This window comes from Hippichthys cyanospilos, chromosome 16, assembly GCF_059441005.1.
Source record: "Hippichthys cyanospilos isolate Australia breed blue-spotted pipefish chromosome 16, RoL_Hcya_1.0, whole genome shotgun sequence".
Lineage (NCBI taxonomy): Eukaryota > Metazoa > Chordata > Actinopteri > Syngnathiformes > Syngnathidae > Hippichthys > Hippichthys cyanospilos.
In genome coordinates, this window is record NC_142384.1 from 18,614,445 (window position 1) to 18,640,267 (window position 25,823).

General features: G+C 46.1%; 4 protein-coding genes across 16 annotated transcripts; 3 read left to right on the forward strand and 1 right to left on the reverse strand.

The window, feature by feature from the left end:
• The first annotated feature begins 161 nt into the window (after nt 1-161).
• Nucleotides 162-13,517, forward strand: LOC148411196 (perforin-1-like). The gene is made up of 6 exons (XM_088437287.1): nt 162-939; nt 1,461-2,010; nt 2,541-2,679; nt 2,744-2,955; nt 3,442-3,620; nt 12,640-13,517. The coding sequence occupies exons 2-6, from the start codon at nt 1,478-1,480 to the stop codon at nt 13,317-13,319; spliced, it is 1,743 nt and encodes a 580-aa protein (XP_088293413.1). The 5' UTR covers nt 162-939; nt 1,461-1,477; the 3' UTR covers nt 13,320-13,517.
• On the forward strand, nt 4,358-11,874 carry LOC148411197 (uncharacterized). 4 transcript variants are annotated; one of them, XM_088437279.1, is made up of 10 exons: nt 4,358-4,414; nt 5,082-5,120; nt 7,339-7,524; nt 7,611-7,713; nt 8,276-8,553; nt 8,882-8,965; nt 9,879-9,953; nt 10,578-10,771; nt 11,325-11,484; nt 11,597-11,874. In XM_088437279.1, exons 3-10 carry the CDS (start codon nt 7,341-7,343, stop codon nt 11,731-11,733), a joined length of 1,215 nt encoding a protein of 404 aa, XP_088293405.1. In that variant the 5' UTR covers nt 4,358-4,414; nt 5,082-5,120; nt 7,339-7,340; the 3' UTR covers nt 11,734-11,874. The 4 variants fall into 4 exon arrangements, with proteins under 4 accessions (XP_088293405.1, XP_088293403.1, XP_088293402.1 ...); XM_088437277.1 differs by lacking the exons at nt 4,358-4,414; nt 5,082-5,120 and adding an exon at nt 5,129-7,271; XM_088437276.1 differs by lacking the exons at nt 4,358-4,414; nt 5,082-5,120 and having other exon boundaries at nt 5,129-7,524.
• Nucleotides 11,618-25,762, reverse strand: LOC148411198 (uncharacterized). Of its 9 annotated transcripts, none has more exons than XM_088437281.1 (22): nt 21,622-21,762; nt 21,158-21,402; nt 19,670-19,717; nt 19,115-19,138; nt 18,969-19,028; nt 18,820-18,855; nt 17,820-17,891; nt 17,666-17,755; nt 17,546-17,590; nt 16,312-16,374; nt 16,195-16,239; nt 16,051-16,107; nt 15,925-15,960; nt 15,812-15,847; nt 15,081-15,125; nt 14,968-15,009; nt 14,837-14,899; nt 14,688-14,762; nt 14,508-14,534; nt 14,321-14,362; nt 14,135-14,191; nt 11,618-13,697 (listed from the first exon to the last, which is right to left on the reverse strand). In XM_088437281.1, the coding sequence occupies exons 2-22, from the start codon at nt 21,228-21,230 to the stop codon at nt 13,693-13,695; spliced, it is 1,041 nt and encodes a 346-aa protein (XP_088293407.1). In that variant the 5' UTR covers nt 21,231-21,402; nt 21,622-21,762; the 3' UTR covers nt 11,618-13,692. The 9 variants fall into 9 exon arrangements, 2 of the variants coding, with proteins under 2 accessions (XP_088293407.1, XP_088293406.1); XM_088437280.1 differs by having other exon boundaries at nt 11,622-13,697; nt 15,925-15,978; XR_015868205.1 differs by lacking the exons at nt 11,618-13,697; nt 14,135-14,191; nt 14,321-14,362; ... (8 more) ...; nt 16,195-16,239; nt 21,622-21,762 and adding exons at nt 16,481-17,298; nt 21,775-21,887; nt 21,988-22,067; nt 22,164-22,405; nt 25,605-25,762.
• cox6a2 (cytochrome c oxidase subunit 6A2) lies at nt 22,972-24,502 on the forward strand. Of its 2 annotated transcripts, none has more exons than XM_088437286.1 (4): nt 22,972-23,116; nt 23,315-23,378; nt 24,161-24,303; nt 24,371-24,502. In XM_088437286.1, the coding sequence occupies exons 2-4, from the start codon at nt 23,315-23,317 to the stop codon at nt 24,458-24,460; spliced, it is 297 nt and encodes a 98-aa protein (XP_088293412.1). In that variant the 5' UTR covers nt 22,972-23,116; the 3' UTR covers nt 24,461-24,502. The 2 variants fall into 2 exon arrangements, with proteins under 2 accessions (XP_088293412.1, XP_088293411.1); XM_088437285.1 differs by having other exon boundaries at nt 23,030-23,181.
• Nucleotides 25,763-25,823: the final 61 nt, after the last annotated feature.

Consider the following 25,823-nt stretch of genomic DNA (forward strand, 5'->3'; position numbering starts at 1 on the left):
GGAAAATCAAAGTGGTTAGAAGTGCAACGAGGCTGACGCGCGCGACAAAAGCGCACGTCGGGGGCCTCTTTTAGCCTTTCTGTTGATGTGGATTGAACCGCCAATCCTCCCAAAAAAAACTTTGACCCCCCAAGAAGCAAGTCCAATGAAAAGGGGACCAGGCACAGTACCGTGGGGAACACCTTGAACAATTCTACGTATGGCAATATGATAGGGCAGGGGTGTCAAACTAGCTCAGGGCTCACATGGAAGAAACTCTATCCTCAAGCGGGCTGGACAGGTACAATCACGCTATATGTCTTAACCCCTGGAGGAAACGTGGACCCGACCCAGGTTTTTAGATGTTTTTCACGTGTGATGTCTAAGGAAAAGCATACAAAGAGAACACTAGGAGGCTAAACTATTGCAGAGATTGTCAAAACAAAGCAGGGAAGCATTTTATTTCATGCAAGGCATAACATATCTGCATAGTCCCACTGGGGAAATATCGCGAAAACTACAATGAACTCAATCATTGCCAAGCCCAGCAAAAAATGGATCCTTGACGTCTATGGTCGTCATTGGCAGTAATTGAGTTAATGATGAAAGTAGAAGGTTTTAGTGGCCCTTGCGTCCTGCCATTTTTCTTTTCGGGGCCTAAAGCCAAAAACCTTGGACGCCCCGATGTCGTATAAAGCCCAAATAAAAGAATTCTAAGCAAAATGCGCCGTTAGTGTTGTATGGAAACGAGCGCACGGTTTCGCTTTTTGCGTTGACGGGAAGGCCGGCCCCCTGTCGACCACCAGCTTCCTCGTGAAAATACAACCACGCAACCTGTCGAAAAACCGCTACCACCCCCGCCCCGCGAAATTTTGACTCAAAAACAATGAGGACCGATACCGCTGCACAGTAGGACACAGGCGTCCATATTGACAGCTCGACGCACAAAAAACAACAAAGGTGAGTCTGCAATGTTTACTCTTCTTTTTGGTGATATACTACGGTGTAGAATTGTGTTAGCATGTGATAAACGTGTTGCTTTATAGGGACATTTTGACCCAACTGGGGCTTTTAGAAGTTTGTGATGTGTGATATCAATGGAAAAGCAGACAAAAAAAAACACAACTTCTGCCATTTGCAATCCTTTCGATGACTTCATTGAGTGGCTTAGCCTGACTCTCGGGGATTTTACAGCGGGGCCGTCGGCGATTATTATTTTTCGACACTGTCCAAAATAAAACAAGCACAAGATCTCCATTGATCATAAAATATTAACATTACTATTGATCATATGGCCCACGGGCCGTATGTTTGAAGCCGTCCCCAAGCTTCACGCTCGACACGGCGAAAGAACAATCGCAACGCCGAAGCCAGACGATTTTACAAAGGATTCCAGGAAAGGCCGCAATCGTGTAAAATCGCAGTCAAAACAAACGTCTGAAGGAGAGAGTCAACTCACCAAAAAACGTCCTCATTTCCAGAGCAGACATTCAGCAACATGGCGGCGTGGAAGATTTGCGTCGTCACGGTCCTGGCGTTGCTCCTGCCTCGGCGCGCCCATCAGTCCTGCGCCAGGGGCTCCCCCGAGGAGTGTCTGCGGGCGGACGTGGCGCCGGGCACCAATCTGGCCGGCGAAGGCTTCGACATCACCCAGATGAGACGCGCGGGAGCCTTTGTCCTGGACATGAACAGGTGGAAACGCAAGGACAAAAGCTGCACCCTGTGCAGCAACCCCTTCCAGGAGAAAGCCAAGCAGAAGCTTCCCCTGAGCGTGCTGGACTGGAGGCCCATGCAGTCCTGCAGCTTCAAGGTGGCCAGCGCCGTCCACCGCTCCAGCGAGGCTCTCGTCAGCTCCGTCGGCTCGGCGGTGGAGAACGACTGGAAGTCCGGCCTGGACTTGAACGTTAAGGACTACGGAGCCAGAATCATGCTGGCCGGCACCCGCTCCAAAATAGCCCGCTACTCCATGGAGAAGTCAAAGAGCGACAAGTTTAGCTTCGCCAGCCAAAGAATGTCCTGCGAGTACTACAGGTAACGCGGTGAACGCCGGACACGGGCCCCGCATCGCGTTCTGGCATCCGGCCGTAAATAATCCATGCAATTATTCGGGAAGCGACTTTGCGCGACTGGCGCGAGCATATATTTGCGCTGAGGGCTCTGAGGCATACCTCATGCACGCCGAGGATATTTTCAAAGAAGCGGCTTGTCGAGTCAACCGTGCAAGCAACCGATCATATTTGACTTACCCTCCCTTTTTGCGTAGGACTCCGGTCCCCGAGGGCCGGTGTCCCGCATGTTTTCCGTTTTGCTACTGCCCGAATCGAACCGTTAGCTCATTAGCGAGCCGGGCAAAAGGATCCTATTCATTCGAACGAGGTGAGGTGCGTTGGAAAACGCGTAGGATACGGGCCCTCGGGGACTCGGACACCTGTGGATTAAGCCAAAAAGAAAAGTACTCGCTACCGGCGATAGACGGGATCGTTGTCTTTTTGCTTCGATCCGCTCACGCCTAGCGAAGACTGACCAAGAGCTTTGCCCGTCGGGCTTCCGGTGTGTCGCAGCTACCGAGTGTCCAGCAAGCCTCAACTGCACGGCGACTTTGGAAAGGCGCTGAAGGCGCTTCCCAAGACCTACGGCCCTCAAAACAAGCAACGTTTTTACAGGCTCATCGACACCTTCGGCACCCATTACATCACCAAGGTACCGGGTCGGGCCAACGGGGCGGACGGGAAGCGGGGTAAAAGCCAAATCCCTTTGAGCGCAGGTGAAACTGGGAGGGTCGGTCCAGTCCGTGACCAGCGTCAGGCAGTGCGAGGCCAGCCTGCGGGGCCTGAGCGTGGACGAGGTCAACATGTGCCTGGAGGCCGAGGCGTCCGCCACCGTTCGAGCCACCGTTGAAACTCAGAGCAAACGCTGCAAGAGCGACGTCGACAAGATGGCGAGCAAGGCCGACTTCGCCGACCTCTTCAACGACAGGCGAGGGCATCCCCGGAGCGGGGCGACGGGCGCTTCCCAGGGCAACTACCGAACCCCCGTTTCTTAGAAGACCCCCCCAGTATACTACCGTTCCAACGCGGCAGACGCTAATACAACTGGCTCCGCTTTTACCGCAGCAGTTGGGTTGCGTCTTTTTCCTCCTGCGCCTCATTTTTCTCGTTTGCCTTTTTCTCGCGCGCCTTTTCCCGAATGCGTCCTTTTTCTCGGTGGCATTTTTTTTCTCACTTGTCTTTTTTGTTGCATCTTTTTTCTTGCGTGCGTCCTTTTTCGTTTTTCGTTTCGTTTTTTTCTGCGTTCATCTTTCTTCTTTCGTGCTTTTTTGCGCGCTTGTTTTCTGGCGTGCTTCTCACTTGCGTTTACGTGTTTTTTTTGCGGCGCGCCGGGCCATTCGAAGACGGCGAGCGCAAAGTGTCCCGGGCGGGACAACCTTTGCCATTCGCCTAAGCTAACGGCTCTTCCCGACAGGTTGACGGAGATCAAGGGGGGTCGCACCACGGAGGCGGACCTCCTCTTCTCCGCCAGCAAAGACCCGTCGGCCTACAAGGCGTGGCTCAACACGCTGCCCCGCTATCCCGACGTGGTCTCCTATTCCCTGGAGCCCCTGCACCATCTGCTGCCGGCCGAGGCGCCCCTCCGAAAGAACCTGCCCACATAGCAGTGAGTTCTGGGCCGATTCCGGCTGTCTTCCGCGAGTGTCGGCTGACCTCCGGACAGTTTAACAGTGTATGGGCCAGACTCGTGCCAGATAAGGATCCCCAATGTTATTCGTCTTTCAGTGAAGCTAGTACTGGGCCATGGATTTTTACACAGTTCATGGCCCGTGACCGCAATGTTACTTTTGGCCCACAAGATTTTTTCAGTAAGACAATGCACAAGTACGATGCAATTGTCGGGCCACAACAGATGAACCATACTTGCAACCACAATTTTAAAAAAAAAATCCAAAGGCGGCATGAGGTGACATTGATTTATATCACTACAGTGAAAATGTCTTAGCATGTAATGACGCACGTCTATGAGTGCATAAATCCTTGCGTTGGACGTGCAGTATCCCGAATTTACATAAACATCTGCAATAACCAGCCGTGGAGTGAAGCCCACGTACGGAACCATTCTGTTGGCTTGGAGACCGGAGGAAAATCACTGTTTATTTTAAGGTGAGTGACGAGAACATTGTATATTGTTTTTTTTTTCCCGCTTGCTCATTTTGGAGGCAGGTGCTAAGTGCATGAAATTGATTTGCTATTGTTTCATTGCTATAGTTTTAAAATCTCTGCATTTAAAAAAACATTAGTTCTAAATCGAATTACTCCATCACGTCGTAAGAAATGAACGCCCGTGCGGGACGCACACGTCATTACACCAAGCGCTCCTATCAACCCGAGTGTTGAAAAAAAATTGAAGTAATCGATTCACTTGACCGTATGTCGTGCCGCAGGTGAGTCTGGTTTTGTCTTATGTCTCTTTTATTTAATATGTGCTTACTTTTGTTCAAAATACAGTTTAGTTATATGGTAAACAATTCTTCCTGAGCTAAAATATAAACGTCTATTCCTGTGCGTTTAGTCTCGCTAGTTTAGTTCCAGACTCCTCTGCGTAATGACGTTTTCAACTCGAGAGCGCGAATAAATGAAGCACATCAAAACTATCGAGGTACACCAACTCTAACGGGCCAAACTGCCTTGAATCATTTTGACCTAAGTATCTGTATAGTAAACTATGATAAATCGTATTCCAAATGTGTGCTAGCTAGTTTATCAAATTTGGCGGGTAGTCGCATTTTCACATCCATGCGAGTAACGTTATGGCCCACAGACGAGGTATCGACTGTGGCCCATAGTGAGCAGAGTAAGGTGTGGGCTTCCTGTGACAACACTGAATTCACATGTATATTGAGGCCATTTGCAAGTTAGTTTGATATTTGGCTAAATTTTAAGCGATTGTTAGGTGGCCCAGGTTATACTAGCATGATAACAAAATATTTCGAAGGCAATTTTGCATGTACTAAATTTGGCTTTGCGTTAGCAGATGACTTTTCAATAGCTTGTGTCTAAAAATGTTTAATATGCATTTAATGATATGTCTGTTTTCTTTTTCCTCCCCAGGCTGATTTTTCTTTCACCCAGCACTAGATCATAACAAAGGTATTGCATACTAGTTTGTGAAAAACATTGAACCATGGATAGAAGGAATGTTAGAAAGCGGGCTGTAAAAAAAGTCAGTACCTTGATAGCTTCTTTTCAGAGCGAAAAAGAGGTTGTGAATAACGAACATAATTTTGTGTCTGAGGATTATCAGGCTGATGAGGCAGAATCGTGTGAAGCAAAGTCAACCTCATCTGAGTCAGCATGCATGGATGGCCATGGAGATGATGTTGATGAAAGTGTTTGTAGTGATTCCTTACATACAGCTTTGTGTGACTGGGCTTTAAACTTCAATATTACTCTGGTAGCTTTGACTGCACTCTTGACCATTTTGACAACGTACCATCCCATGTTACCCAGGGATGGTAGAACTCTCCTCAGAACGAAAACTGTATATAATGTACAAAATCTGTCTGGCGGTAAATACTTTTATTTTGGCATACTACAGTCACTTGCAAAAACCTTTGAGAGAATCTGGTCTAAAGTCCCTGATGGACATGTGTTTAGACTGCAACTGAATATAGATGGTTTGCCACTTTTTAAAAGTTCTAACATTCAGTTTTGGCCTATTTTAGGGGTACTTCAGGATTACTCAAAGAAACCAGTCATCCTTGCACTCTTTTGTGGCAACTCAAAGCCATCCTCGCTAAATGAATATTTGGCAGATCTCGTGAGTGAGTTGCAAAAATTGGGCAATGGCTTTGTCGTAAAAGGCAAGAATTTTCTTCTTAGGGTGACCTCTGTCATTTGTGATGCTCCAGCTCGAGCATTTATAAAGGGGATAAAATCCCACACTGGATATTTTGGATGTGATAAATGCATTCAGAGAGGTGTTTGGATCAACCACAGGATGACGTTTCCAGAGGTCGACAGTACTTGCAGAACTGATGCCTCTTTTATCAGTATGGCTGACGAAGAACACCACACTGATGTTTCCCCTTTAAAATATGCAAATATTGGAATGGTGACATGTTTTCCGCATGATTATATGCACCTAGTTTGTCTTGGTGTCATGAGAAAGCTGTTAGATCTGTGGCATAGTTCAGGACCACTGCGTTGTCGAATCTCTGCCCATCAAAGTCAGCTGATTTCAAATGCACTATTGGCCTTAAAATGTGCCATTCCAACTGACTTTGCACGAAAGCCTAGAACATTATTAGACAGGCAAAGATGGAAAGCAACTGAGTTAAGGCAGTTTTTGTTATATACTGGTCCAGTGGTCCTCTGTGATGTGCTTGCTGTTCCACTATATCAAAACTTCATGCTGCTCTCTGTATCCATTTATATCTTGTCAAATCCAGCATTATGTCTGATCCTAAATGACTTTGCTAACCATCTACTTGTGTCCTTTGTTGAACATTTTGGTCAATTGTATGGTCCAGAGAACATTGTTTATAATATTCATGGACTTATACATCTTTGTGAGGATGTAAAGCTGCATGGAAATCTGGACTTAATATCTGGCTTTCCATTTGAAAACTTCTTGGGGAGGATTAAGAAAATGATAAGAACTTCACACCATCCTTTACCACAAATTATCCGTAGACTCTCAGAAAGGAATAGTTTCATTAACGATGAAAAAATACAGGGAAGCTGGACCTTACAAAGAGAGCACAAAGCTGGTCCTGTACCAGGCAGTTTGAAAAATGTAGTGCAGTTTCAAAAAGTAGTCATAGGGCTAGCGACAATAAACATCTGCTGTGAAAAAGATAGTTGTGTTAAAATAGGCAACAGCATAGCTGTTGTGGTAAATATTCTTACGTCAGATGATGCAACCTATATAGTGTACAGGGAATATGAGCAGAAAGAGCCATTCTTTGAATACCCAATCAACTCTATTGAGCTAGGAATATATGTCGTGAGTGGTCTCTCAAAACATGTTAAAGCCAACAAAATTGATGTGGGAATAGTAAAGTGTGTCAAATTACCATATAAAGATAGATGTGTAGCCATGCCTTTGGTACACACAAGTAACTAAAAAGAGTGGACTGGATGATGTGAGGGGACATCTCAGGGGTGTAAATAGTTAGTTTGCTGCAGTAACAGTGTTCTAATGTGCAATTTGTTTAACTGCTATTTTGGAATCTTTTTAGCACGTTTTATAGGACTTGTAAATGAAGGAAGAGTCCAGTCCATTATCTTCTAAGAAACGTATGTATTGTTTCAATGAAGTTTACGTTGATTGAAATACTGCATAATTGGATTTTTTTTTTTAAAGACATGTTCAAAGTAGTTGAGTTCTTGGAGACCCATGAGGTGGAGCTAGTCCCAGGTGCTTGGGTCAAGAATAATGAATGCCTGTGGCCACCTCTCAGAGGGAAGGCTCTTGAGACAGCCCTCAAGCAAAACACCAATCCTGACCCAGAATGGATGGCATGGAATATTCGAGTGATGTTTACAACTGGTATGTATACATATATGTTTATTTTTTGTTGTTTTTTAGATGTCATTATATAATTAATTGAAGTGGCTTTATAAAAATATTAACAGATAATTATCAGGAAGGGAGACAAAAGCTGCGAGATGCAGAGCAGAGATCAGACCTTCAGTCAGATGCGGAAGGCTGCAGTACAAGCAAAGCAAGGCGTAAAATGTATGTAAAGTTTTGTGAACAGATTCTGTTGAACTGAGCACTTCTTTAGTTCATCATGTTATTTTTTAACAATTGCCCCTAGGGCTCTCGGCTGTGTATTAAATGGACTCGTGAACTGCACAACAAATGATCTCAACTCCATTGATAAAACAAGAAGCACTAATTAAGGCACAAGTGTAAAGTGAAAACCATTTTGTGTGGCTACTTCTTGAGGCTCATTTAGAGAACCATGAGTGTGCAAAGCATTAATTAGAGCAAAACGTTTTTTTTTCCACAGAAAGTAGAATACTGTGAACAAGTTTTCAGTTGTTTTACATTATTTGTTAATATACTCCACATGTGTTCCTAGTTTTAATGCCTTCAATGAGAATTTGCAATCTAAATAGTCATGTAAATAGTCATTTAAATGTCATGTAAATAGTCATAAAAAAAAACTTTGAACGAGGTGTGTACAAATATTTTGCCTGTAATACTTTCTCTGTTTGAAAGTCAGTCAGTCTGTCATGCAATTAAAATTTATTTTTCAGAAAACACCTAAATTTTCAATGTAATGTGTTTTTAGGCCAAGTAGACGATTTCTGCAAACTACCAGTACTCATTTGTCAGACAGTGAAGATGATACAAGACTTCAGCAGCGTGACAGTGGTTTACCCAGTGCTCCACCAGTTCATCCACCAGTATATAAAACACTCCATCCTCCCAACTCTTCTCATCCAAACTCTCCCAGCCAAATTCAAAGAGAGACTCGACATGAGAACATTTGCCAACCATCTTTCAATAGTAATTGGAATAAAGACCGGGACAATCAAAACAGTTTGCAGTGGGTTCACCAATTTGAGCGTACGTTATTACCCATATCACATTCTTAACTGTCTATAATTACTCAGTAAAATATTTAATAGTTAAAGATGTGAATTCATGCGAAAGTCTTATCTGCTCCGACAAAGTGGTAGCAGTCCTGTTAGAACAACACCACTCTCCCTTTCAGTCCTTTTAAGTTTTGTTTGATAGTGCTTGTTTGATAGGTTTTCACACTGGCCTTAAAAAGTACAATAAATAGCCACATAAAAGTTAGCTTTTATTAAGCTCACAGGTAAAATGTGTGGCTATATTTTGTTCAAAATGTAGACTATGAAAGTAACTTAATATTTCCAAATTGTATTCACAGAACCTGTCCAGGGAACACATGCCAATGAAGTCAACAGTCATCCAGTGCCTCAACAAAATGATCCCTGTGAGTGGCCCATTAAAGGTATGGTTACTTTAAACCAGTGCTTCTCAAATAGTGGGGCGGGCCCCCCTGGGGGGATGACAGGAAAAAGGCTTTATTTTTGTCATATGGAATGTAATTGCATTAAATTAATAATTTTGCGTTTTTCTGTTGTTAATGATATAAAGGATACATGAAACAATTTTCATCAATAATAATCTCATTTATAGTCAGTGCATCGACTGGAGGGGCAAAAAGTTTTCTCTTTTCTAGGGGGGGCCTGGCAAAATATAGTTGAGAAACACTGCTTTAAACTGTTCTCGCGAATTCATAACATATGAGATATCTTAAGATATCTTCAGTTCGAATTTGTACAGTTTCATTGAATTTAACCCATGAAATGAGGTAAACGGGAGGAAAATATGTTTTCGTGAATTGAGATCGTCTTCTCCTCTGGTGTTTAAAGGACAGTGTGTAAGATTTTGACCGTTTTACATTACAGACAGCAGGAGGTGCTGCATTTACCACTCTAGCTTTAACAAACGCGCTCGCCTCCAGAGAAGTGCCACCCCCCATGTAATATAATTGAATAACTAGACCTATGTTTATTTTAAAAACATACTGTTGGTCATTAATAACACATTCATTTGCAAGTTTTTGAAATTTACAATCATTTAATTTATTCATTTTTAATGAGAAACGGTCGAAATCTTACACACTGCCCCTTTAAGCTCTGTCTTCTCATCATTTAATATTCATTTAAATTAATTGCCTGCCAGATAATGATCTTAATGTCCAGGGAGTCACTTTTTCTATTTTCTTGTCAACTTTTTTTTTTATTTCCCCATTCTCTTTAACTATTTTCAAATGCAATGAACGATGTCTATTGTAACTCCTAATGCACAACACAAAAATAATGTTCCTTCTGTATACTAAAATAATTCTATCTTTTTAGATAATCTTAACCCATGGTCACATTCAAAGCTCACACCATTAAGGACTCATCAAGAACAATTGCAATCTGCAACAGGTAAGAGAGTCTTAGTTACAAAGAGTTTTTAACAAGAAAAGTACTTTCTTCTTCTTGCCCTCACCTATGGTCATGAGCTGTGGGTCGTGATCGAAATAACGAGATACCTGAAACAAGCGTCCAAAATTAGTTTCTTACACAGGGTGTCGAGGCTCCCCCTTAGAAATAAGGGCGAGAAGCTCAGTCGAGCCACTGCTCCTGAGTTAGCTCGAGCATCTGTTCATGTATAGAATACCTCCTAAGTGAGGGCATGTCCCACTGGGAGGAGGCCCCAGACCGACCCAGGACACGCTGAAGAGACTATGTCTTTTAGCTGACCTGGGAACACCTGGGGATCCTTCCTGAGGAGGTGGCCAATGTGGCTGAGAAAAGGGAAGTCTTTCCTTCTCTGCTGAAGCTGGTGCCCCCGCGAAATGACCCCCAATAAATAAGCAGAAGAAGATGGTACAGTACTGAGGTTGAAATTGAATATTGTCAGTCGTTAACTGTATATAAAGGTCAAGTGTGAAAAGAAATGACCGTAAACGTTCTACTTTTCTGATTGAAACAAATCCATTCAATGACATGGCGAGTAAGATCTGTTAGATTTTTTTTAATGCTTTATATACTTTGTTTGTTTTTCAGCACTGATGCGTGAAATGCTCACCAAACAGGAAATGATACTTGACCAGCAAAACCTTATACTACAGCTACTGAAAGCCAGGCAGCAAGATGTGGCTGATTATCAAATTAATGATGGTCTTTTGCCCATAAAAGACCAACAAGGCCTCCAGAATATTGAAGCCCAAATTCAGGAGTCGGATTTCAGAATGAAACTGGTAAATTGTTATCTTATTTAGGGTGAAATTTCACCATTGTGTACAAATGTTGTCTTTATCAAGGCTCTATGCTACAGTCTAAAACATTTTCAAAGTATCATGTCACGTATGAATGTTTTCAGTTTAAGTGCAGCAACACTGGATTGACTGCTGTGGTAAGACAGATCCATTTAAAAAATATATGTATATTACTTTATTTTTATGATTATTTCATTTTGAAATGTTCCGAAACTTCTAACATCTTCAGTTTTTAGGGGGACATATCCCCCCTTTCTATATAATGCAATATTGTGTCTGTCTGAAAGAAAGGGAAAGGTAAAATGCTTCTGCAAACAGTTCCAGCAACAGCTTTTAGGCAGATATTTTAGTCAGCTTTTTTATTAGTCGACTCACCTGACTTTTTGTCCAGTCCTACTATACCGTCAAAAGACACAAGCATTTTTATACAATATATCATATGTATCCGTGTTTGAAGAATGTGTAATAATCTAGTATACTCGTTCCCTACTTAATGATTTGCATTAAAAACAAACCAAAAATGTTTTTTTTCCAGATAAACAATCTGAGTCTGATTGGTGGAAGTGATGTCAAAGACACAGTGTGGCGTCTAATGAAAAAAACAATCTCCAACAGCCTGGCAAAGGAGATTAATTGGAGAGGTGTGAATGGCAAAGTATCAATGGCTTCCCTCCAATTAAAGGCTGTCCTAATTGGTAAATATTGGGCTTTTTGTATCCGTTCATATTTCTGATGGGTTATATAATTGCTATTCTTGTCTCTTGTGCTAAAATAATCTTTCTTTTTTTAAATGGTTGTTCATTTCAGCTGCTGTCAGGAAAAACCCCCTCACAAAAACAGCCACCGAACATGATGTAGAGAACGTTATAAAAAGATGGTTGCAGCTGGCGGTTGATAGAGAAGGAGGAAGAAAGCGGCGATTCCAGATGAGTGACAAAGTCTAAACTAAAGGGAAAAAAACTTGCAGGAATTTGCAGGTTTTAAATTAGTGGTTCAAACCTGTAGTTTTTCACCCTTTTTTGCACTTTCACTGTTAGTATTGCCTGTTTTGAAAAATAAACCAATCAGTTTTGTAATTAAAAGAATATTCAGTCTAGTGTTTTAAACATCCATGTGCACGCAAACATTCGGTTTCACATATGTAGTTTTGCATTTTTCACTGGTGTTTCTGAAATGTTAAAACATGATACATGAGTATTGTTTAATATTTAAAGCATCAGTCACTCGCCATTTTTAGCACCCCCCACATTCAACAACTGAGAAAGTCGTACTGTACTAAAAAGATGCCTTTATCTAGTTTTTTAGCAACAATCTGGAGTGTCATGTTTCAGCATTTCACAAATACTGATGAAAACATTCAAGATCTCCATGACAACAACACAGCCTTTTATGGGCCGCATTTGGCCCAGCAACACATTTTAGATTTGATATCGGTGTGTAGCGTGTGGGCCAGAGCTGGGGCAGCAGGAGGGTTTTACACTAATATGGGTATGTAGTGTGTGGGCCAAAGCTGGGCCAGCAGGAGGGTGTTACATTAATATGGGTATGTCGTGTGTGGGCCAAAGCTGGGCCAGCAGGAGAGGTTTCAATTAATATAGATATGTAGTGTATGGGCCACAACTGGGCCAAAATATAATCTTTATAACAAGACTGCATGTGGGCCAGAAGTGAACCACAGCCATTTTTCAATAATTATAAACATACTGGGCCATGTTAGGCCCAGTATTGTTTCATTTGAACGGCATGATGTATTTAGGCCAGAACTGGCCCGAGGACCCAGCCGTATACTGGGCCAGAAGAAATGCAAGCTTGTGGCCCATATAAGAGCCGGATGAATTTTGCTATGTGGGTGCGCTCGGCCGTCGCCCACTACATCCTGGAGCGGGCCCTGCTGAGGAACTGCAGCAGCCGGCGCTGTCGCGCGGGCGTCGGGGGCGACTCCCGAGAGCCCTGCGCCTGCCGGTGCCGCAACCAGCGCGCCGTCAACCGGGACTGCTGCCCGACCCGAAGGGGCGCGGCCCGGGTCGTCGTCACCGTCCAGCGGGCCGCGGGTCTTTGGGGCGATCACCACACGGCCACCGACGGCTACGTCAAGGTCATTTTCAACAAGCGGGTGTACCGCTCGCACGTCGTTCGCAACAACAACGACCCCCGCTGGGACGCCGTGGTGGACCTGGGCACCCAGGACCTGTCCGCGAGCCCCCGCGTCAAATTTGAGGTTTGGGATGAGGACAGCGGCTGGGACGACGACCTCCTGGGACAATGCGAGCGAACGCTGACGGCGGGCGCCAAAACCGACGTGTGCGCCATGCACTACGGCACCTTCTTCTACAAGTGGGACGTGGAGTGCGCGCCCAGCCTGGGCGGGGCCTCGTGCGGCGACTACGAGGAATCGCCCATGAGCCCCGACTTGAGCGCCGCGTACGCCTCGCGCCACGCCCACCCTCTTGCGCCGGCCGCCCTGCTCGGCATGGGCGTCTTTGTCGACGGCGCCGAGGCGAACCGAAGCGCGCTTCGAGCAAGCCGGTGAGAGGAAGCCACCGTCGAAGCCGACTTGGCCTCGTTTGCGTCGCCGCGTCGGGTTCATCGGAAGACGTCTCGTGGCTAAATCAGGAAGCGGTGACATTTCCTGTGAACAAACGAAGCGCCCCTGAGCGAGCGAGGCCGCCCTCAAACCTTTTCCGTGCCTTTAAGCCTTAGCGTGGAATAAATACAAACATACAGCGTTGTCTCTTTTCCCAATATATATATTTCAAAATACCTCGCCCACTCTTCACACTTTCACTTTCGGTGAGTGAATGCTTCGAGGTCTGTTACATATGAAGATCGCGCAAATACGGCAACGGAAAAAAGAACATACAAATGAGCGAACGATCCACTTGAAAGCCAGCAAGTCTTTTGAATCAACCTGACAAAGACACAAAGAGGACGATTACGCAGTGAGGACAGTGAGGATGACTTTCAAATAGCAAACAAGATTTGATATGTAATCTGTTTTTGTTTTTTTTGACTGTAAGAGCGTCCATCCACGTGTGTAGGAGTGACTTGGCCAACACCGGTGACCAGATCCAGATTAGGGACAGCCAGTTTCCTCCGTCAAACATTGACAGAGCGGAGGGGACGGGCCCATTGTGTGTGGTTAAAGGTATGGGACATTACTGACACGTAGCTACACATTTCTGAAGCCTTTACCGCCGTTGAGGAGCTTGCGCTACAGCGCAAGCGGTGCCAAATTCAGGATCATCGCACAACAAACGGTGCCTATATACAGGTGGCCAATTAAAAAAAAAAAAAAAACATGACAACTACTGATTAGTAATAACACCGAGCTAGTCAAGATCTCACCTTTGTATCCACCTGCGAGCGGTCCACTTCCTGCACCGTATTTGGCCGCTTTTGCTCCTGTCCAGAAATGTTGAGTGAAAAACAAACAATTGGAAAGCGTTCCATACATTTACAAGCCCTCAATTTTTGGATTGAGTAGATGGATTTGGAGCTACTCTGCTGAATGGCAGGACGTCAGTGGCTTACCCAAGGCCTCTTGGCTCGGGCCAAGCTGCTGCGGAAGGTAGCCTTGGTCAACACACACAAAATACCGGGTCACCTCCATGTCACCGTACACCAAAACACACTCAAGACTTGCAATTGTGTCCGTGCGCCACACGCAGCGAGACAGCGACTTGAATAGGACGCGATGGCATTCCGGGCGAAAAGTCACCTGCTTGCGGCGCGCCATATGCCGAACCTGAAAGCAGACAAAAACCTCATTCTGGTGCAAAAGTGGTAGCTTTAAAGCAGCACCAAATGCAGAGCCGCTTTCATTTTTAAGCGCGTAAAAAAATTGCCACAAGCAAATTTAGCGGCTTTGGTCCAGAAGAAGCGAGGGTTTGGTTCGCACCGTGTTTGCTGGCGCTTTTGCTGCCGTCGCCGCTGAGGCCGATGGGCTGGGCGGAGTACGGGTAGCCGCCGTCTCCTAGAATGAGAGTCGCCTTGGTGAAAAAGCTTGCGGTTGAGTCGCAAATGAGTCGAAGGGTAAAACGGCGTTACCTTCAAGCCTGGTGGGAGCGCCGCCGTAAGGGAGCTGGGACGCCGCTACGGGTGGCGCGCCTCCTGCGTGATGAAATGACAACATGCTCATTTTTTGGATGAGCAGACGCTAGGCGGGCGGGTATTCTCACCGTATTTGCCGGCGGCCGGGTCCAGTCCGGCGCCGAGGCCTCCTGAAAAAACACATCAGGTCCTCGACGCGCCCGACCGTAATAGCTATTTCGTGGGCGGCGTTATGGCTCACCGTATGGTACCTGAGGCTGACCGGCGTAGCTTCCTGTACCCAGAGCTGCATTCGGGGACGAATAAAAAAAAAAAAACGATTTTTTAAGATGAATTTCATCAGCTCATAAAAGGGCAAGTCTTTATTACAATGCGTTCCATGTGCCGCCACTTTTTTTTTAAACAGCACTCCATGAGGGCGTATGAATTGAGCAGCAAAAGCAATCTGTTTTTCCCCCGTTTTGCAACTTGCTGCTGATTGGAAATGACCTGATGATTTTGGTCACGTGACGTTCGCGAGCAGAGCCTTGATTGCTCGTTACCCGAGCAACCGTGACATCATTTACAGTAAGCCGCAAGCCCCTCTGACGTCAACGCGCCGGCGTAAACGACAAAGACAACAAAGTTTATCTCGTAAAGTCGGGTTCCTTTTTTCTCAACCTCCCAGTTGAAAGGGGCGTTGGAAAAGTGCACCGGAAAAGATCCGACCCGCCGCGTATGACGAGAGTAAACACGGGAGAGGCATTTGACGACTGAGAAGGTCTCAGGAGAGCGCCGGGTTTGTACACAGAGCCACTTTTGAGACCGCGGCTAAGAGAAGCACAAATAGAAATACATCAGCCGCACGTGCCAGAAATAGCCGTCAGGGCAGGAAAGCGCCATGGAGGTTGCAGTTACGCGTAGAGCCTGAAGATGCTGTTTTGCGCGCAACTTGGAACTTGATGAAGGAGCCTTTGTTTTGCATGTACTCACCGGCTCCGTACGGGTTGGCGTAACCGTTTCCGCGAGCTGTCAAAAGGCGCGGCGAGTAATAAGAGTTATTTGTCCACGTTTGCACATCTATCTTTGCATTGCTGGTTTCTTACCCAAGCCGTTGGCCGCCAGCGCGCCTCCGTGTCCTCCTGCGCCGTTAGCATAACCTGCCATTCAACACCCGTTTACACTACGCTGGCTTTGCGGAAGGAGGAGGAGACGTCACACCAAATGCCGACCTGATGATGCGGGCGCAGGACCTTTGGCGTAGCCTCCCGGACCGAGAGCAGCTGGAGCTGACGTGTTCCACATGCGATCGTGCGAATTAGCAAAACAAATCCCAAAAAGAGACAGACGGAAGGATCGGACGATGTGGTCCTTACCTCCAAGTTTCCCGGCTGCTCCCAGGTATCCTCCTTGTCCTAAAGCTGTGGGCCGCGCACAAACGCGTCATCGTTTGCCTGCCGAAGCTTTCCAAGGAACGCTACTTCCGTCGTTACCTGGTCCGTATGCCCCCGGGGCCACGTTACCTCCGAGATAGTTGCCCGCTCCACCCATATAACCTGCGGATCGACGCAACACGACTGGTTCAACGCGAGACCGCATCAAAAATATAACAAAAATCAACAAATGGGAAACATGGCAGCAAAACATTTCAAAAACGCTTGCCGAAGAAAATCTTTCAACGCAGGAAGATAATAATGAGGACAAGTCTTTAATTCCAGGACCTCAACTCGAGCTGGCCGGCGCAATCCTTTCAATGATCTCCAGATACTGCAAATTTTTACCTTCTTGCGCGCTTGTCCGGTCAAGACTTAAACCTGTCTGTGGGGACAAGGCTATATTTCTCTCCATTTCCTGTACTTGAGAATTTGACATTTGCTGGTCCAAAGCGCCAGCGATTTGTCCATTTAAAACATCCGGATTCCTCTGTCCGGGACCTAAAGGCATTCCGGATGCGGGGGCTTGGGGGTGAGCATCTTGGGATGGTGGAGAGCCTTCTTGATCAGGTCTTGGATCTTGAGGAGCAAGATGAGGCGCTAATCTGGGTGTAATGCCGGCACGGAACGGCTCAGGGTGACGGCTCGGCGAATACGAAGGGCCGCGGTTTTCGTTCCTCCGAGCCGAAGCGCGGTTTCTGGCCTTCCGTGCCGAAGAAGTGGCGAGAGCCGCTTTTTGGAGCTCGTCTTTAGCGACGGACTGCGGCTGTCTCGCTCCATGCCTGCGGAGTGAAGGCTCAAGAGAGCCTACGCCTGCCTGACCAAGACTCGGGGCCCTCGTGGTGGGTCCCGGGTTTGACGCTTTTGCTTTTGGGTCCAGGATATTGGGTCCACTTCCAGCTGACACCACTTGAGGTCCAAAGTGATTGCCACTTCCCGTCCCCGAGTTGGACCTTCTAGTTTCTTCCGGTCCACCAAACAAGACAGCGAGCGCTCCTGTTTTTGCCGTCTGGGGATCTTTGGCGGCCTCCTCCAAAGCAGAAACACCTGCAAAACGCGTCGATCCCGCTCGTCACATGCGAGTCGCAAACCGCCCGCATCCACATTCCGGTTGCCCGAAAAAAAAAGAAAAAAAAAAAGCCCAGGCGGAGCAAAAACCGAATGAAAAGGAAGGACAGAAACTACGGATAGGTTCCACGTTCCTGTGTTCGATGAGCTGCCGAACAAGCTCGTATGCATACAAAACGGCAAAAAAGTCAAGAGTCCCAGAGTTCGGAGGAAGCGGTTCGAGTACCTGGTCGAACGGCGGGGTAGCCCACGCCGGCATACGGAGCATATCCTGGGAAGAACGCAGAAATATAAAGAGCGTGACAAAGATCCTTTCTGTGAGCAACCCGAAGGAACGGACGCTTACCCGCAGAAGGGCCGAGTCCAAAACCGCGTTTGCCTCCGTGGCCGTTTGCGGGCGCCAGCCCCAGCGGCAAGCCCGTGCCCAGATTGCCACCTGCACGGATGGACTGCAGTCGGCTGGGGCGCTTAGTAAGAGAGCTCGCCGCAAGCTTTCGTACCGTACAGTCCATGGTTTCCATAGGCGGGAAATCGGCCGGGCGCGACCCCGTGTCCGAGCGCAGGGTAACCGCCTAGGAATACAAAAAAAAAACAAGGACTTTCAGTTTGTGAAAGTTTCGGACCTCTTGAACTATGAATACGTGTCTTGCTTATTGCATACTGCGAAGAAACAAATAGTATTTGACAGAGTATAAAGTGTTCACTAAGCACTTCGCTTGTGATATGAAGTTTGACCCTGCTCTTGGAGTTCTTCTTCATATGCAAATCTGCTTCCCACTTTGTGCATATAGTAGTGCCGAGTAGACTAGTCCGAAACGAGTACGTTCCGGCATGCGTGTTTGGCTCCCTCAAGCGGTGGGTAAAAGAATCACTGTCCATTTCAGTACCATCGATCAGTATCATTTCGCTATTTTCTGCACTATGGCACAACTAAAATCCTTTTATTTTGTCAAAAGCTGACAGCGCATAGACGCCAGTTTTCATTTTGGGGGGACGAAAAAGTAAAATTAGTTCTTGGCCATGTAAATTCTTCAATTTTTACCTCTGCATTTCGGTTATAAGTGTATTTGTTACCATTAAAAATGTACTCACACAGTTAGAAATGTTGATCTGCTATATATGCTCCAATTTCAAAGCAATTTATACGGGGACAAGGTGCGTGTTCTTGTAAAAGATTTCAAAAAATAAAAGCAGACATTTTTTTTAAATCAACAAAACAATATATTTGAAGGTTTTTGGTTGCAATTTGATTACAAATTTGAAGTTTAATATTTAATTGAATCATAATAATACTCTTTAAAGCACTTGATTGTACAATTATTACAGGATTTCATATATTTGTATATACTTGAATAATATTAGTACAAAAGTAACAGTATTCGTAGTAGTTAACCACCGTTCTTTCAGAATGAACTTGAAGTTCTCCATCGTCGATGGCTATATTATCAGACGAGTAAGTGATGGCGTTTTTTTAACATTTTTATGCCAATGTCAACATACCCACACCGAGTGGACTGGGAACAGGATAGTGGCCGACTGGAAAAAGAAAAAAAAAGTGTTGGAATTATTTTCCTTTTTTTTTTTTCAAGCCAAACACTCAGATGAGCACAAAGAAAGAATCATCAACTCAGAAAGCAAACGAAACGTACTTGCGGCCTTTAATGGTTTGTTGACATATCTGCCTCCCAGCGCTCCGTGGGCACCGTTCACTATGACAAAACAGCAAAATATTACAGACATCTCTCACAATTTTCCGTGTGTACACATGGCGATGTGCGAAAAAGCGAAGACTGACCGCCTTTGGTTGCGATGCCGACACCTGGAGAGCACATGCGAGCGGCATCAGCGTTTTCAACAAGAAGCCGTCTTCTCAAAAGCCGTCCCCAAATATTGCTTCGTGCAGCCATACGCTTTTTCTTACGTGCTTTCGTTAATAAATAAATACATTTCCTCTATTCACAGCGACAGGCTTGCAACTGTGTGCTAATGTAAGCGTTTTCTCAAGAGGAGCAACTATCTGTTTAGCTAGCTATGACCGCCGACCAAGAGGACACACTTGCTTATTCAAGTTTTCAAAAACATGTCGAAATCATCCACTTATTCTGAGCGGGTTGCGTGACGGAGGCCGAGACGTTCAAGCAAGGCAAACCATTTGATCGAAAGGACGTGGCCTTCCTCCAGCTATTTTGGAAAAGTGTTTGATGATGTCGAGTCCAGCGTATCACGCGATTCACTAATCATTGAACGGCGCCTTTATTTCTTGAATTTTGGCACCTTCGGCCCCCCGTGCCACGGTTGCGAGAAACGGCCATGGTATTGGAAAGGCGGTGACGGCGTTTACGCGGAGTACCTCTGGCTGGGACGATCCTCCTCCAAGACATGCCCTGAGCTTTTATCCCTGAAAAAAGTCGGGTTGCACATTAAGCGCATTTAAGACTTCTCGGGAGCGTCCCGAGACGCTTCCGCGAAAGACGGCCACGATCGAGAAAAGGAGAGAGCGCGCGGAGCCCGCGGCGTCTTCTCGCGCGCGGAGCCCGCGGCGTCTTCTCGCACGCGGCCGTCAAATTTCATCCGTCTCCATGCTTTGATCCAAGCCATATTAAATGATTCAAAGTGCGGCTTTTAACACGTGGGTGAGAGGCGCCAATTCATGGCAGCGCTCCCAGATAAATCATCTTACTGTTTACTGATGAGCCGCCGCTGTCGCCGCCGTTTCACTCCGCATCATTGCTTACAGTTAGAAGCTTACTTTTGAGCAAAGATTCAATAAGACAAAAATGAGCACGTGGCAATTTGCGTAGCGTCCATTTCACACTATATGCCGCAAACTGTTTTCTCAGGCTTTGGACGCTGCGGCTTATTTTCCGGTGCGGCGTTGTTAGAATAATTGTATATAGTTTATCCCATATTTATTTCTGCAACGCGTATATTGGTAGACATGGATATTTTCACGGATGGTGACTTAATGAGCGGATCACAGGCACGATGACCTAATCACAGGACGGAAAAATACGGGGTCTGTCGCCACGTTCCAGGGAAAGGAGACAGCGGTGATTGCGTGGACTGACAAGACATGGACTTGCAGCTGAATCCCCCACCATCAGAAACCAATTGTTATCTTGCTGCCATGACAACAGCAAGTGCTTTTGTCACTAGGGCCAAGCCTAACAAATAACAAAAGGGCGGACGGAAGGATCTGTAAGGATCGATGTCCACTCTCCTCATGAGTAAAAGGCCCTTGTCTTTCTTCTTGTTTGTTGTCTACTGAACGTTTTAGGTTGCCTGAACCTGACAGGCGTGTCAGCATACATATTATTATTTTTTTTTACTAGCCACCAAACATCCAGTAAACAAAGGGAGCTATCAAAGTATTGATCGTGAGTTTGAACTGCTATTTTACTCACCACCAGGGGGAACTCTCCACCAGTAAACACAGTCAAACATGTTACTGTTGTGTTGGTGCGGTATTCTAACACTCAGAGTGCATAAGTGTTATGTTGGAAATATGTTGATGCTACTCTATTTTCTAAACATGTTCAGTGTGTGCTGAATGCACGTTGCTGCAACCAGGAAGTTTTCAAAAAGTTTTAAATGAAAACAAAACATTAAAAAAACTCGCGCGTACCATTTTTCTCCGTAAATATCTGACGGTACGACAACCGACTTATAGTCCGGTGCAGCCTATCCATGACAAAAATACGTTTATTTTTCAAACTATAATCCGGTGCAGTTTATATTTGGAAAACTAACGCATTTGTCAAATCGCACATTTTTATCAAGGGCGACCGGACGAACGACGCGAAGAGGGCCATAGTTTCGGTGAGTAGGTTTTGCTCACCGCCTTGCAGGGTTTGCCCGGCCAGGCCGAGGAGCAGCCAGACGCGAAGAAGAAGAAGAGCTGGACGCCACATGACGGAGAAGGGCAGGCAAACCACGGAAGAACCCAGGCATCAAGGTGCCATCCTCCCGCGCCTTTTATATCCTCGCTCCGACTCCTCCCGACGAGCGGCGCCCGCCCTCTGCGCTGGCACCGGCCCGGCCCGTCCGGGTGGGGCGAGCGCCATCTCCACGGCAACGCTTACGCTGAAATGCAGAGCAGCTGTGACTTTGGATTCAACAAGAACGCATGAACGCGGAAGGTATTCCAGACTTTAGATTTGTTGTTGGGCAAAACTGAAAAGCCTTATTTGTTACTTATTGCTGTCGTTCCAACTAATTAGTTACATTATAATATTACTGTATTTGAGACGTAAGGCGTTACGCTACTATTGCATCACTTTTACATTACTCTCACCAACACACCTGGAAAAATGTTCATCGTGTTCCAAATTCATCTCACTCACGTAGCAGATTAAATCAGTGTGCTGTTCCCCTCGAGACATTGGAAATCACAAAATTAAAATTGCTAATACCTGCGGAATCCTTGTTAATATTGGCTTGAGTGCCTTCACGTACCCCCGCGTTTGAGAACCGCTGCGCTAGTGCGCCGTTGGTGTTGCTCCAAGGGTTGTAAGCGCCATGCCATCGATGCTAGTTTTGCTTGCTGGTCTATGGCGCCTTTGGACTTTCTGAAGAGAAAGTTCCAAACAGTCAAAACGGACCTCAACAATAGCACGAGAGCAAAGGATGCCGTGCGTAAAGTTTCAAAGGTTTCGGTGGTGGGCTCACATCAGCGTACAAGATGGGAGCGGGACCGCGCCAAGACAATCTATTCAAGAACCATGTGACCAAAGTTTCCATTGTTGAGTCTGCGAAGGAAAAGCGTAGGCCCGCCATGGCTTTTAGAACATTCTTTAGGTAACTTCGACATGGTCTGAACACATCAGCACATAGGACAGTCTTGCCTCGAAATTTTTTTTCCCTCGGGTCCAGCTGACACGGGACCACCGCGTCGTCTTCCTTGGAGGTAGCCAGCGCAAGACCATAACAAGAGCGGCGGCTGACTCAGCGCCCGTCGTTTTACCTCCAAACATTTGTCTGCCTGTCCACATTTGCTTGGCTGTGGAATTCGGGCCGCTGTCACAAGCGCGAGGCCGCTCGCTGCCTTCAGAGGGCCCAAAACGGCGTGCGCACACACGCTCATCTCCTGGACAGCCCAGAATGGAGACGCGCCGATGAAAAGTGTCCTGGTGTGCCCCGAGAGGAATGCGGCACACTTGAAACGCCGCAAGCCTTGCTAACTTCATTCCGTTTGCTCGGTGTAAAGCAAAAAACAACAAATGGAGATGAGCTTCTGAGCTACTTAAAGGGCTCGAATGGAAATGTGTAGAGCGGGAGATGTGACTTTGTGACAGAAAATCACCTGCTGCCGTTTTCTTTTTGGTTCTGTCGAGAATTTCACGCTCGCGTTGGCCGCCTGCTGCGTGAGCTCAACGTTAGCGTTGCGCTCGTTGTAGCGTAGTCTCACTGGCGGAACGGCGACAACCTCAAACACCTGATCATGGGTGTTCCTCGAGGGCCGGGTTGACCGTGACGATTCACATTTAACCGAGGTTGCGGCTGCAGCAGATGGAAAAGTGGCTAGCTAACCTTTTCCACGGACTGACTTCCTCGCTGGCCTACACGTCTGACTTTGCGTCCCTCCCAGAATTTACAATCACGCGAAAGTTGAAAAAGGGTAACCGGCCAGCATCTGCCGGTCGCTCACATAGCGTACCAGCCGGCCCGCTGCACTTGGTTTATTATAAACTCGGCGTTCCCTGGCACGGCGACAGATTGAGAGTAGGGAGGAGCCTGCCGCACAGAGTTCAGCCGGGGACAGACTGAAGGACAAAAACAAGCAGGAAGGAGACGAAAGGTAAGGCCAGCAACTTGGCGCGCCGCGAGGGAAAACAAAGACTTCAGAAATCTCCCTCGACTAGGGTAAGTTTGCGTTCCATAGCCGCTGAAGAAGAAGAAAGAAAGGATTGTTTCCAAGGCGTCTGTCTGCGCGAGACACGCGTCGAGGAGCCCGTCCCGTCAAGTCTTCTGCAAACTGCGCTCTGTGTGTCCGCAGATGTCGTTGTCGGCCGCTCGGCGGGTGCTCGCCGCCGCCTCGCACTCGAGTCACGAGGGCGGAGGTCAGGACGTCTTCACGCTCGCAAAATCAAAGCGCACAAACCGGCGTTTCGGCAAAAATAGATGCGGGAAATTTGCCTCCAAGCGCAAAATGTGACGGGGCGGGACATGTTTTGGCCTTTTGTTTTTCAAAGCAATTTCAGAGTAATAACGGCAACCATGGGAAATACGCGGCACGCGCCTCGCTTCCTGTATTTCGCAGGGTGCAAGTCGACCCCCCTTTTTTACTTCAATTTGGCTGAATTTTACAGCGGCGCGAGTAGAAGTCTACCCCTGACTTTAGCGGCCACGTAGATCAAGTCCAAGTTGATTTGTATAGCCCTGAATCAGTGCGGTATCAAAGGAATTCACGGGTGAAAAAGAAGTCATACAGAACATCAGAAATACCCAACAGCATCCCCTGAACAAAGCTCCCAGAATGGGAAGGGAAAAGTCAAAGACCCCATCTGGGGAAAAGAAGAAAGCTTCGAAAGGGACCGCAGGTGCGAGGAGAGTGTGTATTATTAAAATAATGAAATGACATGACTTTCAGAGGCATTTCTACATACCGCTGCGGTTAGAGGTCGGAGGGGGCAATGACGCTGAAACTAGCGTTGCAACAGTAAAATGATGTCAAGTTTCACCGCTTGAATTTTTTGATATTAAGTTGACTAATTTTTGGAAATCAATTTGTCAAACAGCCCTAAGAGCACGATACTAAAGTAAACCATAACTACAATGTGGCCCAAGATAAAAATGAGCTTGACACTTTTAGCCTAAAAGGTTCCGTCCACGCTTCCCGCAGCCAGGACCTGGAAGATCCTGACCTTTGTTCTGGCCTTGCCCGGCGTGAGCGTGTGCATGGCCAACGTCTACATGAAGATGCAGGCGCACTCGCACGAGCAGCCGGAATTCGTGCCCTACGAACACCTCCGCATCCGCACCAAGGTGAGCGGCCCCTCGCCGTTATTTGCCCAGATTTCTGGCGACATCGCTCACCGCTGCCTCCTGACAGAAATTCCCATGGGGCGACGGCAACCACTCGCTGTTTCACAATCCTCACGCCAACCCTCTGCCCGACGGCTACGAGAGCTCCCACCACTGAGCCGCCTCGTCTCGCGCTGAAATAAACATGGTCGTCCGCCAATTGCAGAGTCCTTTTTGTTGAACGCATCATGACGACGGTACCGGGAAAGACCACTAAAATTGACACAGAAATAACGTGTGGGTTTTTTTTTCTTCAAGCAGTTGGGACTACCTCTGTCCTCCCAGAACCGATGTCGCGTGAAGTGTAATTGCGCACCGGCACCGCCAGACCACGCGGGGGCCCTCTCATTCTCAAAGTCAAAGCGTTTTTTAAATTGCCTTCCACATGTATTCGCGTTAACTCATTCCATCGCGATACAAGTCCTTCAATTCATAGTACTTATGAACTTATTTTTGTCAAGTGTTTGACTAAAAGAGGGTCCAAAGATGGCTGATGAATTGAGTAATTAACTAAGTGCGAAAATTCGACTATTTCTTTATATTACTCCATATTTTAAAGTAATCAATTAGCTTAGGTAATTTAGTAGAATTTAAGCACTAAAATAATTTATGACCTTATTGCTTTAGTACTTGAACGCTTAATTGTTTTCTTCAGTACATATTTCCCAATGTAATAAATTACTTTAGTACTTAATTGTCCAAGGAAACTTATTTAGCACTTTAAAAGTACTCAATTGTTTTGTCAAAGGTACTCAAGTATTTTAGTAGGTAATTTTACAGTACTAAAGTAATCAATAACTATCGACAATAAAGTACTAAAGTAATTGATTACTTTAAGAAGTAAGTACTGAGGAAATCAATTATTTAAGCATTCAAGTACTAAAGCAATTAAGTCATTTGGCAAGCCGGACCTGGCCCTCGGGCCATTTCTACATTATTAGAAATGTTTTCTTAGGTCAATAACTAGCTGCAACCTACATGTTTCAAACACAGTACACATCGCTTGAAAATTATACAGTAACTTCTGCCCAGAATCCGTATAACATAGCGGCTAGCATGCAAAAAAACGGGAAGCCAACATTAGCAACTCGGCTATGGCTAGTTAGCTAAAAACCCAAACCTTTGACTCGGGCCTCCGAGAGGTACGTAAGTGAGCCTCGCGTCATTTTAACATTTGCACAGAAACGTGTTTTGGGGGGCAAGTGGCACCCAAAACTACATAAACCGAGCTAATATGACAATAAATTACACTTATTTTTTACCTGAAAGCGAGGTTAAAAATTTGAAACTTCTTTCCGGTAGGTGAACATGGCGCCATCTTGGGGACTTTACGTTTACTTATCAAATGACGTTTTTTTTTTTCCCCAACTGCGGACCATTAAAACACGAATATATCCCAGAGGAAGTAGTTTAAACTCCTATCAAATATATCAAATATACTTTTAAACATATTTGTTACTAAGCAACAGTAGGTAGGAGAC